The 20,976-nt window shown below is 47.6% G+C and overlaps 1 protein-coding gene and 1 long non-coding RNA gene across 5 annotated transcripts in view; one reads left to right on the top strand and one right to left on the bottom strand.

Annotated features, from left to right (window-relative positions):
• GALNT18 (polypeptide N-acetylgalactosaminyltransferase 18) overlaps window positions 1–20,976 on the top strand; it is a 409,235-nt gene that overhangs the window by 352,014 nt on the left and 36,245 nt on the right. For 2 of the 4 annotated variants that reach the window (XM_035265781.3, XM_035265779.3), the window contains one exon: window positions 6,019–6,433. The exons of the other annotated variants lie outside the window; for them this stretch is intronic. In XM_035265781.3, the coding sequence (XP_035121672.1) occupies window positions 6,019–6,165 (147 nt within the window). In that variant the 3' untranslated portion in view covers window positions 6,166–6,433. Of the gene's footprint in view, window positions 1–6,018; window positions 6,434–20,976 lie in introns of those variants that run through there. 4 annotated transcript variants of the gene reach the window in all.
• On the bottom strand, window positions 676–20,255 carry LOC144578125 (uncharacterized). The gene is made up of 2 exons (XR_013523305.1): window positions 20,189–20,255; window positions 676–7,160 (listed from the first exon to the last, which is right to left on the bottom strand). It is a non-coding gene; the product is annotated as an uncharacterized LOC144578125 (long non-coding RNA).

Raw genomic sequence — 20,976 nt, 5'->3', positions numbered from 1 at the left:
TCATTCAGGAACAGGTTGTTAGGTATCCATGTAGTTGCGCAGTTTTGAGTGAGTTTCTTAATCCTGAGTTCTAATTTGATTGCACTGTGGTCTGAGAGACTATTTGTTATGATTTCTGTTCTTTTGCATTTGCTGAGGAGTGTTTTACTTCCCATTATGTGGTCAATTTTAGAATAGGTGCAATGTGGTGCTAAGAATAATGTATATTCTGTTGATTTGGGGTGGAGGGTTCTATAAAGGTCTATTAGGTCTGCATTTGGTCCAGAGCTGAGTTCAAGTCCTGTATATCCTTGTTAATTTTCTGTTTTGTTGAGCTGTCTCACATTGACAGTGGGGTGTTAAAGTCTCCCACTATTATTGTGTGGGAGTCTAAGTCTCTTTGTAGGTCCCTAAGAACTTGCTTTATGAATCTGGGTGCTCCTACATTGGGAATCTCCTGGTCTGTGGGTTTTGAAGACTGAGGGTAAAGAGTATCTGGGCTGGAGTGCAGGAAACAGTCCTTAATGATTTGGTATGATTAATGGCTTCCCTTGCCTAGGAGAGGGAGTTCCCCAGCCCCTTGCAGTTCCCTGGTGAAGTGATGCCCCATCCTGCTTTGGCTCACCCTCCTTAGGACAGTTCGCTCTTCCTGTTGCATTGATTCCTTTTTCATTTTGTAATGCCCTTCTTTGTCTCTTTTGATCTTTAATGGTTTAAAGTCTATTTTATCTGAGACTTACAATCCCTGTTATTGCTTTCCATTTGCTTGGTAAATCTTCCTTCATTCCTTTATTTTGAGCCTATGCGTGTCTTTGCATATGAGATGGGTCTCCTAAATATAGTAGACTGATGGGTCTTGACTCTTTATCCAATTTGCCAGCCTGTGTCTTTTGATTGGGGCATGTAGCCCATTTACATTTAAGGTTAATATTATTATGTGTGAATTTGATCTTGCCATTATGATCCTACCTGGTTATTTTGTCCATTAGTTGATACAGTTTCTTCCTAGCATCAATGGTCTTTACCATTTGGTATGATTTTGCAGTGACTGGTACCGGTTGTTCCTTTCCATGTTTAGTGCTTCCTTCAGGAGCTCTTGTAGGCCTGGTGGTGACAAAACCTCTCCGCATTTGCTTGTCCTTAAAGTATTTTATTTCTCCTTCACTTGTGAAGCTTATTTTGGCTGGATATGAAATTCTGGGCTGAAAATTATTTAAGAATGTTGAATGTTGGCCCCAATCTCTTCTGGCTTATAGGGTTTCTGCAGAGGGATCTGGTGTGAGTCTGATGGACTTCCCTCTGTGGGTAACCTGACCTTTCTCTCTGGCTGCCATTAGTATTTTTTTCCTTCATTTCAACCTTGGCGAATCTGATGATTATGTGTCTTGGGGTTGCTCTTCTTGAGGAGTATCTTTGTGGTGTTCTCTATATTTTCTGAATTTGAATGTTTTCCTGCCTTGCTAGGTTAGGGAAGTTCTCTTGGATAATACTCCGAAGAGTGTTTTCCAACTTGGTTTCATTCTCTCCTTCACTTTCAGGCACACTGATCAAACATAGATTTGGTCTTTTCACGTAATCTCATATTTCTTGGAGGCTTTATTTCTTTTCACTATTCTGTCTCTAATCATGTCTTCTTGCTTTATTTCATTGAGTAGATCTTCAATCTCTGATATCTTTTCTTCGACTTGATCAATTTGGCTATTGAAACTTGTGTATGCTTTACAAAGTTCTCGTGCTATGTTTTTCAGCTCATCAGGACATTTATGTTCTTCTCTAAGCTGGTTATTCTTGTTAGCATTTCATCTAACCTTTTCTCAAGGTTCTTAGCTTCCTTGCACTGAGTTAGAACATGCTCTTTAGCTCAGAGAAGTTTGTTATTACCCACCTTCTGAAGTCTGCTTCTGTCAATTCATGAAACTCATTCTCCATCCAAATTCGTTCCCTTGCTGGTGAGGAGCTGTGATTCCTTAATGGAGAAGAGGCATTATGTTTTTTGGAGTTTTCAGCCTTTTTGCACTGGTTTCTTCCCATCTTTGTGGATTTATTTTCCTTGGTCTTTGAGGTCAGTGACCTTTGGATGTAATCTCTGAGTTGACGTCCTTTTTGTTGATGTCAAAATGATTTCTTTCTGTTAGTTTTCCTTCTAACAGTCAGGACCCTCTGTTGCACCTCTGCTGGAATTAGCTGGAGGTCCACTCCAGACCCTACTTGCCTGGGAATTACCAGCAGAGGCTGCACACCACCAAAGATTGCTGCCTGTTCCTACCTCTGGTAGCTTTGTCCCAGAGGGGTACCTGCCAGATGCCATCCAGTGCTTTCCTGTATGAGGTATCTGTAGGCCCCTATGGGGAGGTGTCTCCCAGTTAGGATACATGGGGGTCAGAGAGCCACCTGAAGAGGCTGTCTGTCTTATCAGAGCTCAAACACTGTGTTGGGAAATCCACTGCTCTCTTCAGAGCTGCAAGGCTGGCATGTTTAGGTCTGCTGAAGCTGTGCTACCACCCCTTTTCCCAGGTTACTGTCCCAGGATGGTACCTCATTGTGGTTTTGATCTGCATTCCCCTAATGACCAGTATGATGAGCTTTTTTTTTAAAATATGTTTGTTGGCCACATAAATGTCTTCTTTTGAGAAGTGTCTGTTCATATCCTTTACCCACTTTAAATGGGTTTTTTTCTTATAAATTTAAGTTCTTTGTAGATTCTGTATTTTAGCGCTGTGTCAGATGGGTAGATTGCAAAAATTTTCTCCCATTCCATTTCATCCCATTCTGTTTACTCTGATGATAGTTTCTTTTGCTGTGCAGAAGCTCTTTAGTTTAACTAGATCCCATTTCTCTATTTCGGCTTTTGCTGCCATTATTTTTGGTGTTTTAATCATGAAGTCCTTGCCCATGCCTATGTCCTGAATGGTATTGCCTAGGTTTCCTTCTAGGGTTTTCATGGTTTTAGGTCTTATGTTTAACACTTTAATCCATCTGGAGTAAAATTTTTGTATAAGGTATAAAGAAGGGATCCAGTTTTAACTTTCTGTATGTGGCTAGCCAGTTTTCCCAACACCATTTATTAAAGAGGGAATCCTTTCCCCATTGCTTGTCTTTGTCAGGTTTGTCAAAGTCAGATGGCTGTAGATGTGTGGCTTTATCTCTGAGGCCTCTGTTCTGTTTCATTGGTCTCTATCTCTGTTTTTGTACCAGTACCATGCTGTTTGGTTACTGTAGCCTTGTGGTATAGTTTCAAGTCAGGTAGTACGATGCCTCTGGCTTTTTTTTTTTTCTTTTCTTTTTGGCTTGGCTGTGTATTGCCTTGGCTATGAGGGCTCTTTATTGGTTGCATATGAAATTTAAGGTGTTTTTTTTCCAATTCTTTGAAGAAAGTCAGTGGTAGCTTAATGGGGATAGCATGGCATCTATAAATTACTTTGGACAATATGGCCATTTTCACAATATTGTAGAATCTGACTCTTAAATAATATTCCATTTTGTCTATATTCCACATATTCCTTATTCATTAGTGTATTGATGGATGCTTAGGTTGATTCCATGTTCTGTCTATTGTGAATAGTGCTGCAATAAACATGGGGGTGCAGATATCTCTTCAATATACTGGTTTCCTTTCTTTTGGGTACATACCCAGCAGTGGGATTACTGGATCATACAGTAGTTTTATGTTCAGTTTTTCGAGGAACCTCCATACTGTTCTCCATAGTGGCTGTACTAATTTTCATTCCCACCAACAGCATACAAGGGTTTCCTTTTTTCCACATCCTCATCAGAATTTATTATTACCTACATTTCAGTTAAAAGTGCTTTTAACTGGAGTGAGATGATTTCTTACAGTTTTCGCTTACATTTCCCTGGTAACTAGTGATGTTGAGCATTTTCCCATATACTTGTTTGCCATTTGTGAGTTGTCTTTTGTGGAATGTCTATTCACATCTTTTGCCCACTTTTAATTGGATTGTTTTCTTGCTATTGAGTTAACTACTTAAGTATCCTGGTTATTAATCCCTTGTCTGGGTAGTTTGAAGATATTTTCTCCCATTCTGTGGATTGTCCTTGTTGATTGTTTCCTTTGCTGTGCAGAAGCTTTTTAACTTGATGTAATCCTATTTGTCCATTTTTGCTTGGGTTGCCTGTGCTTTTGAGGCCTTACTCAAGAAATTGTTGCCCATATCAATGTCCTGGAGTGTTTCCTCAATGTTTTCTTCTAGGAGTTTCACAGTCTCAGATGTTAGATTTCAGTGTTTAATCTATTTTAATTTGATTTTCAGATATATCAAGAGATAGGTGTCCAGTTTTCTTTTGCATTTTCCCAGACAATTTATTAAAATGACTGTCCTTTCCCCATTGTATAGAGAGCAAGGTCAACACTCTCTTGAGATGTCAGTGGTTGCTATGGGAATGGTCATGGCAGACTCGGATGATGTCCTTGGAGAAGTAGTTTGCCACCTCTCCCCCTCACAGTGCACTTCCCACTGCGAGCTGGAAAAGGCACTAAATAAAGAGCACTAGCCCAGCTTGTAGACAGAGGAGAGGTAGAGGTAGAGGTAGAGGTAGAGGTGGGGCATAGGTGGGCAGTGGAAAAGACTTCCTGGAGGAAATGGAGCAGGAATTGAGCTTTGACACATGGTCATGGCTTAGCCTCCCAGGGAAGCATGGAGAGGAATCCCAGGCAGAGAGCACAGCTTGTTCAAATTCCAGGAACCCTGAATTAATGTGAATGGGTTCAGAAAACTACAAGGGATTTGATACGGCTGCAGCAAAAGTCATGGCTCTAGGGGAGGGATCAGAGATGAGGCTAGAGAGAAAGGCAGCACTGAGCCATGGAGGCCTTCAATGCTGCACTAAGGAGCTTGGACTTTGTCCTTTAGGCAAAAAATGCATTTGAGAAAGATCACCACTCCTGCCTCTGGAGGTTGGAGGGAGATCCATTAGTGGGCTGACACAGTTGTCCCAGTGAGAGAAGTTGGTGATCTGAACCAGAGCAAGTGTGATGGAAAAGGGATAAGGGGACAGTCGTAAGACACAAGGGAGGTAGAAGTGGCAGGATTTGGGGCCTAATTGGATGGTGAAAGGGTAAGTAAATGAAAATTGTCCATGTTTCTCACCAAATAACTAAGAAACACAGGAGTAGGTTCTAGGGAAAAGGTGAGTTTGACCATAGACTAAACTGCCATCAAGCTACAAGGCATCCAAATATAAGAACCTCCAACCTCCCAAGCAATTCTGCCTGCTTGGAAGGCCAACATCTAGTTGAGCACAAGTTTGGTGGTAACGCAGAGATGCTCAGACAGGCTAGGCTGTCACCTCAGGCTCACAGCCAGCAGCCCAAAGGGTCCAAGCCCTGAAACGATTTCACTACAAACAAAAATTGGGGGTTTCCTCTTTGCTGCTATGGGGCTGATATGAGGAGCAGAACAAAGGGCTTGTGTTATCAACTGAGTAGGAATGGCTACAGAACATTCTGGAACATCAGTAGCATAGGGGAAACCTGTGCATGTCCAGGACTCCTGGAGCTCAGTGGCCTAATGACAATATCCAGGAGGCTGACTTTGGTTGAGACCAGTACTGATGACTCCAGAGGTCCAGCTGGGGGCATGGACCCTAAGAGCAGGAAACCCCAGGCCTCTAGTGATGTTCAAATGCTGGCCAATCATGGGTTGTCCCAAGAAACTAGAAGGTTGTCCCCCTTCTGAGAGAGGAGACCCAGCCAATGGCTGTGGGGAACAAGGCCCCACCCCTGGGGTAGGAGCTGTAGGTGCAAACAGGTGTGCCACAGTCCAGCTAGGTAGAGGGAACTGGGGGTGGGGAGGTCCCTGTCCTAGCAGAGAACTAGGGCTCTGTGAAGACAACAACGGTACACATTCAGTCTTCTGGAGGACACCAATACAGCATCGATACGGAAGCCTGCAGTTTCATGGGAATGCTGGCCTCCAGGGATCTGGCCACACAGATTATGTCAGCCCTCACCAACTGCTCGGCTTGAGTCTCCCTGTGTTGCCCCTATGCCCTCTGAACCCACTCTGCCCTGGCCCCTAGGGAGGACCCATCCAGAACCGCAAGTCCAAGCGCTGTCTGGAGCTGCAGGAGAACAGCGACCTGGAGTTCGGCTTCCAGCTGGTGCTGCAGAAGTGCTCGGGCCAGCACTGGAGCATCACCAACGTCCTGAGGAGCCTGGCATCCTGACCCACCGGGGCCCCGTCCAGCTGCCTCTTTGCTACTGTGTAGCACCTGCTGCAACGTTGCCTGCTGTCCACTTAGGGTTGTTTGGAGTCTGGGGAACCAGGTTCGTGGGCCCCCAAGAAGAGCTTTTTATTTCCTATTCAATTTTCATGGAGTTTATAGAAAGATGCTGATTGGTGGGTGAGGGTATGATAAACTATTTTGCAGTTGTAAATAGGGGACAAGTGGAAAATATTTATAACTGACAATAAAATATGATTGATTAAGAAAAGAGTTTTGTAGTCATTTGGTGCTCTGGGGAGATTCGTGCCTGGCTCCTCTGAACTTGGAATTCTTGTACCCAAAGCCATGTCCCTGTGTGCCCTTCTGACTTCTCATTCTTTAGAAAAGGGGCGTTAACGACCAGCACTCAGTGGGAGCTCATTGTGCAAGCTGCCAGCTCTTTTCATTAGACCCAAGGCAGCAGGAAGAGCACTATGACCTCAGGTTCCAACCTTCTGCCGCTCCTGTGGCAGGTCCCCCTCTGGAAGATACCTACCGCCCTTCATTCCTGAGGAACCACAGCTGCTCACTGGCCACTGGAGTGTCTGCTGGGCTTCAGGCCACCCTGCCTTCTCCTGAGGTCACCTTCTTCACCTCCCAGAGCTGTCCCTGACCCAGCCCACCAGGACACTGCCTGTGGCCAATTGTTAAGACCACTCAGGGCCCTCCCATGAATCAGGGGTTGTCAGTTTCCTTTAGCTGCCATAACAGATCTCCACACACTGGGTGACTCACGCAACAGAAAATGATAGTCTTTCAGTTCAGGAGGCTAGGAGTCCAAAATCAGGGTGTCGGCAGGGCTGGCTCCTTCTGTAGACTGGACGGGGAATCTGCTCCAGGCTCTCTTTCGCTTCCTGGTAGTCTCAAGCCTCTCCGGCGGGGCAACAGCTGTCTTCTCCCCCATGTCTCTATGTTGTCTTCCTTCTGTATGTGTTGGTCTCTGGGGTCCAAATTTCCTGTGTTTAGGAGGACACAGTCATGTTGAATGACAGAGCACCCTAATGACCTCATTTAACTTGATTACCTCTGTAAAGATTACCTCCAAATAAGGTCACATTCTGAGGTACAGGGGGTGAGGCCCTTACCATTTCCTTTTCGGGGGGCTCAATTCAGCACTTAGCATCTGGCTCACTCAAGTAGGGCTCCAGGTCAGCCCCTCTGGGCGAGCCTCAGGACAGCAGTGGCCTCCAGAGTGGAATCATCTTTCTCAGAGCCTGCTGCCCAGCTCTGTTCCTCCTGCAGCTTCAGCAGGATGTTCTTTGCTGCAGTCCAGCAGCCCTTCTTATGGTTAGGGGAACCCTCTTTTTCTGGTTTGAGGGACCCTCCCCCAATCTCCCTGCCCAGCACCACCTCCAGCTCCCAAGCTCGAAGCAGAGCAATGACTAATGACGGGTGCTGCCAGGAAGGACAGGAAGCCCTTTCTGCAGAGGTTTCAGCCCCTCCCCCATCCTCAAGTTCTCTGGGTCCTCTTTCCCCAGGGCCTCCAGCCCAAGTATCCTCCTTCTCTGGATCATTCATAGTTGAAAACTGATGAGCACAGTGGAACCTTCTGTACCTATGGTACCCCCAAGGTACAACAGGACTGTTGTCTCAAGCACTCTAGCATACTCAGAAATCTATCCAGCCTAGGGCTCACCTAGCCTCCAGCCCCCAGGGCTCCCCAGGACATATCATAGACTTCCCTTCAAGTTCACATTTAACTCCCTAAACAGGCCCTTGGGCTCCACTGCAGACCAGTGAGAGGACAGCCATACATTCTCCAGGCTGGTCACACCTGATGGCCACCACCCACCCAGGGTCAACACAGGGAGCAGGAGCCTCACGAGGAAAGAAGTTCCTCAAGGGTTGCAGGCAATGCCTTTGCTATGCCTTCAAAGCCAGGACTCCAATATCCTCTTCCCCCTACTTCCCTCCACGTAGAACTCTACTGTACTCATCCCTGTGCTCAATTCAAGGGCCATCTCCTTCTGGCTGTACCCCTCCGATGCTCCTACATTCACGGTTACAGTCTCACTCTATCCGGCTTTCTTCACCTCGAAGCCACCACTTCGTCTTCATAATGTCCCTTACATCATGCCCTGCCCCAGTATTCCCAAAGTCCCTAAACTAGCAGCATCAGCATCACCTGGAAACTTATTAGAAATGTATGTCTGGGGCCCCATCCCAGACCTCTAGAAGCAGACCACCTGTGGTATAACAAGCCCTCCAGGTGATTCTGATTCCCTGTTGAAGGCTGAGAACCACTGCCCGGCACCACCCTGGCTGCTGTGTGTGCCAAGGCCTCTGCCTTCAACAACATCCATTCATGCTACTCCACCTCCTCGTGCCTGCACCCACCTGCATCACACCTTCACTCCCCACGCTGTGCCCCTGGTGCAGAGGACTGTGAGTGGACTCCAGCCAGACAGCCTGGGTTCAAGTCCTGGCCCGGCCACTTACTAGCTAGGTGATCTTGGGCAGCTGCTTGGTCTCTGTGTGCTTCTCCTCCCTCTCCTCAAAACGTGGGGACACTAATAGGGTATTTTATGGAGTTGTGAAAATTAATGAATAAATTTATATGACACAGAACAGTAATGGGTTCGTAATAAGTGCTATAAAGTCTTAGCAATTATTACTTCATCTACTGGCATCCTGACACCCAGTTGCTGTCACTGAGATCCACACCTCGCTACTGTCTACACCCACACTTGGCCAAGCCTGTCAACAGCCATATCCCACCGCACCTGTGCCAGCACCCATTTATGTCTTGACCACCTGCCTGGAGGCACCTGTTCGCACTGCTGCCTACAGCCCCACACCAACAAGTTTCACGCATCCCGTCCTCCTATAAAACGCCCCCAACATCAGCCCAGTCCCAACAATATCTACACTCTGAGGAGCAAACCTGAGAGAAGCAGTCTCCCCTAGGAGCCAACCTGGGGCAATTAAAACAGGACAGGAGAGCAACTCCCTCCTGAGACACCCGCTTACCATCTCCCTGGGTCTGGATGCCCTGACCTCCTGGGAGTGGGGACCATATGGCCAGTCCAGGATCTCCATATCTCAGAGGTATTAGGTAAAAAGCAGAGGCAATGGTGGCACCGGGGCAGAGGCAGGAGGTCAGAGCATAAAGGAGCAAAGAGGGTGAGGAGGCCCCAGCCTTGGCCAGTTGCTGCTGCACGCTAAGTAGCGGCTGTTTAGGGGCTCTCTGAACATGCTGGAGTGAAACTGTTTTTCTTAATGATTTGCACATTAAACACCTGTGTTTGTTGCTTCCTCTGCTTTCCCTGATATTGGAAAGGACTCTTTTAGCCTGTGCCTTAAGACCTCCTATGCAGCCAGCCCTGCTGCCTGGCCCACCACCCGGTTCCCTAACTCAGCCCCAAGCCCTCGCCTTGTTCCTGCCCATGATCCCCTCTTACAAGTAATGAAAGAAGAGAATGGGCTCCTCACACCCTCACACCACACGTTGGCAGCAACAATGGCAGAAGCCAGAGTACACTGCTGTATCCTGGCCCAACTCAGAGGTCACTGCCAACAGCCATATAGCTCTAGCCGCCTGCCTCTCTGCCTGAGGCCTTTCTCTGGCCATAGGCACCCTAGCTTAGCCTATGCAGGGCACACTGGAAGTACTAGAGAATTCCATTCATAGGAATAGCCAATGAGGGATAGGCCTCCTCACCCTTCAGGGGTACAAGTGGGAGGCCTGATCCCACAGTGTCTCACAGGCCCTGGAGGGACTGAGCCCTAGTTCATCCTGAATGCCCTTGGCCTTTCTTCCCTTTCCTGCCTCATATCCCTCACTCCTCTGCGCTTACCCCAGTCACCTCCCAAATGCTTGTTCCTGAATCTGCTTCTGGGAGAAGCAGCTTATGCCCACTCCTCCTTTGGATTGTCCCCATCCATGGCTCACCTGCATCTGGACACCAGTGATACCCAGAGCCACATGTGCACTCCGGACCTCTTCTCTAAGCTCCAGGTGTGATCTTCCACTGCTAAGGGGCCCTGGGCAGGTATGTGGCCATCCTGCAGACAATGCTGATCTGAGGGCCCCCATAAGGCCCAGCCCAGGGACCAGGACTAGCACCACGTCCACCAGATGCTTGAGCCAGACACTCCTCATGACCAGGCTCTTCCTGTCCTCACACCCACCCACCCTTCTTACCCTCAGTACATTATGGCAGTGATGCCTCCAAAACAGCTCTCAAATCTTCCCCACGCCTCTTCAGCACTCACATGGACACAGCCTCCCCCACTCATCTGCCCTTCACAGTCTGACAGTTACAAGGGTCTTTCTGAAATACAAATATAATCAGATCCCTTCCTGCCTGAAATCTTCAGAGGGTCTCATCAAAGATTTTAAATGACTAGCTCAGGCATTAGCCTTGAAGCTTCCTCTTTGGTGAATCCAGAGTCCGAGTGTCAGAAGCCCAGTGTCCTGGCTGCCACACACCCTGGGTAGCATGGCGTGAGTGTTCCATATCCTCTCCCCTATTGTAAGGAAGCGTTTCCTTGGGGAGGTACGTTAGTTGGCTAGGGCTGCTGTTACAAACCAGGAGCTTCAACAACAGAAAGGTATTGGCTCACTGCTCTGGAGGCGGGGAGGCCAAGATCAAGATGTCTGCAGGGGTAGCTGCTTCTGAGGGCTGCGAGGGAAGGACAGCATGATCTGCTCCGCTTGTGTGTGGCCTCTTCTCCCTGTGCCTCTGCACATCACCGTCTTTTGATGTATGTCTCTATTTCCATATCTCTTAAGGACGCCAGTCATATTGAATCAAGGCCTGCCCGAATGACCTCATATTAACTTCATTACCTCTGTAAAGACCTATCTCCAAATAACATCACATTCTGAGGTACTGGAGCTTAGGACAAGTTTGAGGTCAAGTGACACAATTCAGCCCTAAAGCTCCCTCCTTCAAGGAACAGAGATGCAGAGAAGGGGTGGTGAGGGGCAGGCCAGGCCCCCGGAGGCTGCCGACACTCATCCTACCTTGCTCAGGCAAGTCCTTCCTTGTTAGGGGACAGCCCCATGGTTCTGACCTCCACAGAGATAAGGGTGGGCACTGCACAAGTGACAGGGAATTTTTGCCTAAGTATCTAAGACATTCATCATTGCCCTCCGTGTCCACAACCCTTTTAAGGAAAACCATCCCAACCGCAATCCCAGGTGTGAGCCTGTTTGTGCCATGACCATACCTGATCCAACCTGACCCATGGGCAGGTAATGTGTTGCCTGCCAAGTAAAAAATGAGCACAAAATGACCAGCGGGGGCCAGTCAAATTCTGCCTGTGAATTTTCACCATGACCCTCGTAAAGACTCAGCCACTTGAAGAAGGCCAGGAGCCATGGCCAGACACAGGACATGCCAAGGGGAAGAGCCAGCCCTGGAGAGTCAAGAAGCCCCAGCCCTGTGCAGGCTGGGATCATGGGGAAAACCACAGCTGAGCAGGAAAAGAAAGGAGCCAATGAGCAACAGGCAGTAAACTGGGCCTTGAGGTGCCTGGGATTCCTCCTCCCAGCCCCAGCCCATACACACACTGATGATTTTTTTCCTTCAGCTGGTTGACCAGCTCTGTGCTCTTTATACCAAACAAGACTGATAGAAGAAGGATGTAAAGATTTTAGATACCAGGACCTACTCCCCCACAGCCCCTCGCCCATGGGGGAATGCACACACAATCCCTACAACGGTTGTGCACACATGCAATAGAGGTGTACACGTTTGCACTATCTATGTACACATCCACACACAGGCTTACATAGCCACACACATACACATGCACACACATGCAGGTTGGACACATGTAGACATACATGTACATGCTCATAAATACACAGGCGTGCATGCGTGCAACACATACACTGACCCCAAAGAGAAAAGGGATTTCTGCTCCTCCCAGAATCTGCTTTTATAAAAATGGAGCTGTCATCATTTAACACAGCCCTTGTGAAGCAAAGGCTGCTGGCAATCAGAGCTCTTTTATCCTCACCATTTCTTTCTAATTACAGGCAGGAGATGTAAAGGGGTTCTGAAGCAAGACAGAGACGTTGACTCTCTGCCCTTCAGATTCCATCACTGTGGTCACAATAGTCTCAAACAGGAAAACACAGGACAGAGTCACCCAAAAACGTGTCATCTCTCAGCCATGCTCCATCTCCTGCCTTCAGCTCCAAACAGGAGGGAGGGGAATGAGGTGGATGCCCTAGACCACATCTAGCACCTTCCCTGCAAGACCCTGAAGGCCCACTGCCTTGCCCTCTGCCTCAGCCAGCCTCTCTCTACCCACAGTCAGGAATTTTAACCTTCCTTGTTGTTTTAGAAACAAGATTGAGCAGAAAGGGCCTAAAGAGACATTAGCCCTAATGTGGATGTCTTTTTAAATTATATGGTGTGGCTGCATCGTGGAAACCAGGTTTTAAAGATTGTCACCACATAATGTCTCTGTCTCTGTCCAGTCCCCCAGTTCTATATCTAGGAAAGGAGGGGGCCTATCCATGTTCTCTGCAGGGGTGATGTGGCTGGAGCTGGCTTCATGGGCGTGTGGCATGAGACCCCAAGCTGGAGGCCTCCCACCCAGCTTAGTTTAATGCTCTGCTGTCGCCACCATTAAATTCTTAATTCTGAACAAGGGTCCCCATATATTTTTGCACTGGCCCCAGCAAATTATGTGTCTGATTCTGCCTGTGACAGCACTTTTGTAGAAAGCGCTCATCGTCCAGCCCACAGCCCAGAACCTTCTCCCAAGAAGAACTGCTTTTGGTGAGAGCCAATTGAGGCAGGTGGTCGAGATTCCTCAAAGCAGGTTAGACACATGCAGACATACGTGTACATACTCATACAGATATATAAACATGTACATGTACATACTTATACAGATATACAAACATGTACATGTGCATACTCATACTCACATACAAACATGTACATGTATTCATACAAATTCACAAACATGTACATGTGCATACTCAGATATACAAACATGTACATGTGCATACTCATAGATACTCACAGATATACAAACATGTGCACATGGATGCCTGCATGTGTCCAGCCTGCTTTGAGTAATCTCGACCGCCTGCCTCAATTGGCTCTCTCACCAGGAGCAGCTCCTCCTGGGAGAACGTTCTGGGCTGTGCGCTGGACGATGAGCGCTTTCAACAAAAGTGCTGTCACAGGCAGTATCAGACCCTCTGGGCGTCTCTTCCTCCCCATGCACCCCTCCCATCCTCTTCTCCCTCCTGCAGCTGCCACCCTTGCCACAGCCTCTAGGGGGCACTGTGCTCCCTTGGAGCTCCCACACCTGGGTTCCTTTAGGGTCCAGGTGAGGCACACCAGGATTTCCAAAAGAAATTGAACTACTAAAGGAGGACTCCAAGGAAATGATCCCCAAACCAAGGAGACAGCGTGAGAGTTATATCTCCCCAGTACTTTCTGCTCCCCTACGTTGTTCTACTCATGCCTTTCCACGGGCCTGGTCTGTCTCTGTTTCTAACCATGGAAATGCCCCTGGTATAACCTGACCCTTTTCCCAACAAGGGGGCACAGAAAGCCCCTTCTGTACTCAGGGTATGAGTCAGGGCCTCGGATCTAGAGGCGGGAATATGAGCTGAAGAGAGTTTAACAACAGAAGTTCTTCAAAAGCATGGCTAGGGTAGGGTGATGCACCCCGTACAGTGAGAGCAGAGCCCTTCCTATCCGTAGAGCTAGAGGGACAGGAGAGGGAGGCATGCCACTAGGCTCACTGGAGGCTGTAGCCAGCAGAACCCACAGCCAAAGGTGGAAGAACCCCCACTGTAGAAACCACAGCCAAGCGAAGAGGGAAAAATCCCTCTTCATCTGCTGTCAGAGATTCTACCAAAGCCTCCCACTGGCCAAACCCAGCTGGAGGCAGAGGGCAGGAGAGCCACTGATGTAGCCCATGGGGGTCAATACAGAGCAGGCCAAGAAGAGCAGGGAATGAGTCACCAGCACACTCACCCTCGGCCTACCTCTGGTCTGGACCCACAGGACAGTTGCCCATCCTGTCTTGACAGCTCACATCCCTCCTGCAGTCCCTGAGTACCCTCACATGGACACTAACCATACCACGTCTTTTGATATCTGACCATTCCTTTTACTGATGTGAAAGAGAAAGGAGACAGAAGAGAGATCTCTCCAATTACAACGTGGGTCCCCTGAGGATATCATTGGCACTGCATCCCTCTGTCTGATTCCTCTGGGGTCATTGAGACCCAGACCCCCCCTCATAGGCTCGGTTCCTCGTGATCTCTAAGGAGGGTGATCATAAACAGCCCCAGCTCCATCAGCATGCAGGGACCTGGAGTCAGTTTTGACACCCTAGATGAGCCTAAGTTGAGTTTGATCTTGTAGCCTTGGGATAACAAACAGACTCCATCTGTTTGAAGGCATTCAGTTGGTCCTGGCTGCCTGCAGTGATGTGTTGGGGAAGATTCTGAGGGTCTGGCTTCCATAGGCAGGAGTATTGGAGAGGATGAGAAGGAAATGGGTGAAGTGTGTGTTTGTGTGTGTGTGTGTATGTGTGTGTGTGAGAGAGTGTGTGTGTGTGTGTGTGTGTGTGTGTGTGTCTTATATTTGGCCTTCCCATCCTGTCCTTTCTACCCCATCTCCGCCCAGCAGGAACACAATATCCCCAAAATCCTCGGCCCACTGGCTTGGTGCTCTGGGGCCCCTCCTTGGCTAGGGTGCTACCACCAAGTGGTAAGTGCTGTGCCTGCTCCACAGACACAAGCCCTTGGTCATGGTCACCTGCCCAAACCACGCGAAGCCTCCAGATTTGGGGCACTGGCCTTTGCTATAGATGCTGTTTCCTCAGCCATTCGCTCTTTGAACTCTGGCTCCCTCCCCATCTTAGGCAGGGAAGGGGCTCAAGTCTCAGTACGTATGATCACCTGCTGAGCTCACAGGATCATGAGTGGTGTCTGAGATAAGAAGATCCTAAAAATGATAATAATAACATCAATTAATTGATGATGCCTATGGCCAGGCACTGAGGTGAGTCCTTTTATTTTCTCATTTAATATTTAGTATAACCTTATCACATAGCACTATTAGCACGTTTTATAGCTGAGAAGACTAAGGCACAGAAAGGCCAAATCATTCGATAAGGACATATAACTAGCAGAAGCTGGATTTGAACCCAGGGAGGCTAACTGCAGAGCCTTCCCTTTTATCTTCCACTATACTATTGTGCCTCCCTTTTGGACCCCGGGAACCCCACAATAACTTTATGCTGGAAGCTTCCATTGATACCAAAGTGTCCCACCCTGAGGTTCTACCTGGACCAAAGAAATGAGCAATGACAATTCACCCCTATAGGAGCAGCAAACCTGGCCCAGTAATATACAGTGCCTACCAACTCACTCGAATGCATGTTATCTACAAGGTGGTACCAGTAACTAGCATCATTTTACAGAAGAAGAGAGCGAGGCACAGAGGTTAAATAGCTTGCCCACAGCTAGCAAGGAGTAGTAGCCAGAAGTTGTATTCAAGCCCCCTGCTGCCAATCTGTGGTCTTAACCACCATGACCTGCTACCTCCAGCCACCTGACTGCCTATGCACTTGCTGCAGAATCCAGAGGAAAAACCCTCTGGGAAGCAACCTCCTCCAGGTCCATGTGCTACCAGGCTGTAAGCACCATCCCCGGCTTCAATTCCCTTGTGAGCCTGCCCTTCCAAACGTGACCACGGTGGGAACGTGATTAATGAGCCAATTATTTCTGTGGAAGACATCGTACAAAATAAATAGCCCATTTCCCTTCAATTTACTGTTTTAATAAATAAATAGAGCTCCATGCTCTGGTTTTGTTTATTGCTGCTCATACCCAAAAGTTTGTGATGAATCTTCTTGTTGTTCATTTCCAAAATTAATCAGATCTACCTGATGACTTTGAAACATAGGACTGCTTTTGTCCTTCGATGTTAACATCAAGACACCCAAGGCTGGGGGCGGGGGGATGGGATGGGGAAAGGCGGGCCTGGGGAAAGACTGAGCAGAGGGCAGGATGCCCAGAGCTCTGGATGCATGCTGTGTGCACTGAGGCCTGAGTGCCCACACACAAGAACTGTGGCCAGGGAGGCTCAGAATGCAGCCTCATGATTCATGGTTCAAGAAAAACCACCAGGAGTGAGGAGGGGCAGAAACTCCTGTTTCCTCTGCTTGAAATTTTGGCCAATTGGCCAAACTCAAAAAGGTGTTTACCTTCTTTCCAGGGGTCACAGTGATTGCATAGCCACTTATTCAGCTGGCTCTTTTGTATATCCCTGCGTGTGGCACAGAGGAAGAGCAGAAGTCTAGGTGTCTGTTGTAAAGTGCTTACTATCTAAAAGGATGTCAGGAAAATGGTAACTCCTAGGTACAGTGTGATCAGAGGTCAAAGAAATTCCGTAATTGATGTCTGTGGTGTGCATTTATGTTCTACATACTTGGACACTTATCAAGACTTACAATATAGCTCATGAGGTAAATAGTAAACACCCATTTTATAGATGAGGGAAGGAAGAGGTTCGATGAGATCAATAGCCTGCCCAAGCTCTCAGAGCCATTTCTTTATTATTTCACTGAAAGTGAAATAATTCAGATTCATATTCAGGTCTTCAGAGTCAAGGACCAATGTTTTTGTTATTTTTTCATATAGAATATAGGTATATTATTTCTCTCTCTCTCTCTCTCTCTGTGTGTGTGTGTGTGTGTGTGTGTGTGTGTGTGTGTGTGTAGGGGGAGTGAGAAATCTGGGCTGGGATAGTCTGAGAATGCCACAGAGAAGAGGTGGTCATTATAACCTGGGCTTTGATGGGTGAATAGGAGTTTTTTAATCAGAAAAGGGTAAGAGAATGACATGTCAGCTAGAAAAAAGAGTTAGGTCTGACTTAATGGTAAAGAAAGGTGAGGAGATAATCAAGCACGGTGAATGACTGGCTATGAGGGTGAGAGAGAGAAAGGGATAGACTTAGAACATGGTCACTTCCCTTTATCTGGTATCTCTTGGCAGTGAGGAATCTGTCTCATGTCTGCCCCCAATCTTCCCTCGGCTCTCTCCTCCACAATCTCCAGGATGCTGGCTCATTCACCAGCTGAGCCTGAAGTAGGGCAGCTGCCTCATCCTAAGCCTCCATGCCTCCACCACACAAGGCTGTCAGGTAGACCAGGCCTCTCTGCTGCGTTAGCGGTAGCAAAGGCAACTCGCAGATGTGGGAGCAGGCCAGGTTTTTCATTTATGCATACTTTACAAAGCTTCTTCATAGTTCAAATGGAAACACACAAATACAATGGTTAACCCTTCACAGAGTGTCCATCCCCTCATGGACAAAGCTCAGCTCAGAGCGTGGGTCTCGGTCCTCAGATGTGCCCTCTGGGAGTGTCCCCTTCTGCAGTCTGTATGAAGAGACATGGTGTGGCTCTCCTTCCCACCAACATGTCTAGAATGTAAAAAAAGACCACATCCTACACACCCCCAATTATCAATGCAGCCTCCTCGCCTGTCTCCCCTGACTGGCCCCATCCCCTCCATGCCAGGGTCTTTCAGCATGTGATCCACTCTCACCTGCATCAGCAACTGGGATCACTGATGTTTGTAAGATGCAGATTTGGGAGCCCCTGCTGCAGATCTACCCAATCAGGATCACCCAGCTAATGCCTACTAGTCCTTTGGGATCCACCTTAAAAGTGAAAGAAGTGAAAAGTTACTTCCTCTGCAAGTGTCCCTGACCCTCTAGAATGAGGCTGGGTCCGCTCCATGCCCTTCTTTAATTGGTTATCTGCCCTGCCAGACTGAGCTCTGTGACAGCAGTGACCTTGCTTCCTTCCTCAGTGTTCCAGTGCCCACTCCAGTGCCTAAAGGAGAGCAGGCAAACCAAAGGAAGGGAGGAAGGGAATGGCATGACCATGCTTGGCTGCCTTCTTCCCAGTGGCTGAGGATTTGGACCAGTTCTTCCTGCCCTAAACTCAGCCTCTGAGTTTCAAAGTAACCGTGACTTGGAGGGTTCCAGACATGGAACCAGGTAAGTGTAGAGAGAACCATCCACCGCAGTTCCTGGGTGACAGTGCATCCCCACTGAGGCCACAGCCTTGCCAGGCCTGGGCCTGAAATCCCTGTTGGCCTTGCCAGGCCCCTTCTCCTTGGGACTGAACACTCGGTCTGGCTGCAGAATAAGCCTTCCCTGGGACTCTTCCCACATCAACCCATCCCTAAAACCTTGGGATTCCCACCTTCTGTCAATAAAAGATCAATATCAGCTTTGCCCTGAGTGAGTGAGAGAGAGAGAGAAAGGGAGAGAGAGCGCGCGCGCACGCGTGCACATGTGTGTGTATGAGGGCAGGCATGAAGCTTTGTGAGTGCAGGGTGGTATCCTGGCTCGTGCATATGTACATAAGGGTGCTGTTATTGTCCCTAAGGGTATTTTGGAATGTGCTGTGGAATGAGTTTTTCTGTCTGTGATACACATATATATAGCCAAGGTTTTTTATGTGTGCATGCACGAGCTAGTTTTTCTGACATTGGTATGACTGAGCCTATTTTTATTTCCTTTGTATTTATTTTATCTGCATTCAACAGTTCTTTGGAGAGTCTCCACAGATCTCCTGAAATCATTTATTTACCTATACGGTCCTTCCTATGAGGCTATGAGATCCTCGAAGGTGGAGACGTTACTTGATTTGTCTTTGTGTCTCCAGCTTCTAGTGCCGTGCTGGCACGCCTGCGTGTGTTCATTCCTTCATTCAACATAGATGCATCCATCTTCTAACTATGTGCTGTGCGTTGGGGACACGACTACGGATAAAAAGGAACAGACACTACCCTCGTGGAGCTTAGAGTCTAGTGGAAAAGACAAATATTCATCAAATAATTAAACAAAAAATGTAAAAGTGCAACTGTAGAAAGTACTAAGGGACACGCAGAGGCCAAGGTGGGTGGATCACCTGAGGTCAGGAGTTCAAGACCAGCCTGGTCAACATGGTGAAACCCTGTCTCTACCAAAAATGCAAAAATTAGCTGGGCATGGTGGTGTATGCCTTTAATTCCAGCTACTTGGGAGGCTGAGGTGGGAAAATTGCTTGAACCCAGGAAGTGGAGGCTGCAGTGACCTGAGATTGAGCCACTGCCCTCCAGCCTTAGCACAAGTCTCCACCACACACACACACACACACGGAAACACAGAATCCTGATAGGGAATAAAAGGCAGATTAAACTAGCCAGGGAAGCAAGAGGCAGATTCCGAGGAAGGGACACTTGAGCTGGCACATGAGAAGGCATGACTGGAGGACAGAGTCATGTCCTTCCATTCTGCAGAAATAGTCCAGGGAGAGGCAGCCAGAGGCCCTGTAGGAAAGCTTGTTGTCGGGAGCCAGAGGAGTGAAGGGGTGCTAGGGAAAAGATGGGGTGGAAGGCGGCTGGTACTGCCCCATGCAGGGCCTCTATAGACTCCTCCTCCGAGTGAGGGAAGCCACTGAAAGGTTGTAAACGGGCAGATGACATGATCAGTTGTATTTGGCTGCTAAATAGAGTTCATAGGATGAAGGCAAATCCATCCATGGGTAGACCAGGTAGCAGGTAGGAATGGTGGTAGCTTGGACTAGGCTCACAGCAGTGAAGACAGAGAGGGGAATAAAGTTCAGAGGCATTTAGGAGGTAGAGTAGATAGATCATGGCAGGGGCTTGAATATGGAACCTAAGGAAGACAGAAGAGTTGAGGGCAGAAAGAGGCACATTCGCTGGTCTGGAGAACCCTTCAAGAGAACCCATTTGAGAGGCAAAAGCCTGAACTCACTGTCGTAAACCTATTGAGTTTGGGGGCCCTTTGAGACATCCAGATGAAATGTCAGAAGAATCTGATGGTAGGATATGCGGGTCTGGAGTGTACACATGGCAGGCAATTGATAATCCTGTCCTAAACTGATGTTCCCAGCTTCTTGCTCCCTTCCACCATTTCTTTTCATCAAGAGAGAATGATGGTTCTTAGAAAATTTAGAAATAGACATGACTCACCTTGGATAGAGGCTTCGGAAATGAGAAGGCTCTATAAACCCAAGTCATGAGCAACTGCCAGGTATACAGAGTTTTACAGCTCTCCAGGGACTCTAACTCATTTGAGCATCACAATAACCTGGGATTATTACATCCATCTGAGGTTACATGGCTTGTCCTGAAAAATCATGTATTGGCTCAAGTGTAAACTACTTTCTTATTATCATCTGCCTTCTGGAAGAATGGGGACTGCAAAAAGCCTCTCTTATGAGACACATCAATTCAACCCACTTTACATATATCCTTGAGCACAAATTGAAAAGGCAAGGAAGGGGCTTTGGAGGCACATAAGACAGTCCCTGCCCTTGAGGAGATCACAGTCTATGGGACAAGAGTATCCACTGATTATAAGAAACAATGTGATGAATGCTATATGAACCCCTTTTAAATAATGTTTTCCTGATTATGAAAATAGTAAATGTCTAGTGCAGACAAATGCATATTATAGAGCATACAAAAGAGAAACTACGCATGATTTACCCAGAACTAAAACAAACATGTTATTTTGCTTATTTGTAGAATTTTGTAAGTTTTGTTTATTTAATATTGGCATGTGCCTGTAGCAGACTTTTTAGTTACTGAAGTCAACAAATTGTCTTCAACACTTAAGCAGGTTTTAGGTGGAGTGCCTATAACTTGCAATCAAAAGAACCTTGGCCAGGCACAGTTACTCACGCCTGTAATACGGGCTCTTTGAAAGAATGAGGCAGGCGGATCACCTGAGGTCAGGAGTTTGAGACCAGCCTGGT

Source organism: Callithrix jacchus, chromosome 10 (assembly GCF_049354715.1).
Source record: "Callithrix jacchus isolate 240 chromosome 10, calJac240_pri, whole genome shotgun sequence".
NCBI lineage: Eukaryota > Metazoa > Chordata > Mammalia > Primates > Cebidae > Callithrix > Callithrix jacchus.
The sequence above is the reverse complement of the archived record's forward strand: the minus strand, read 5'-3'. Positions and strand labels throughout refer to the sequence as shown.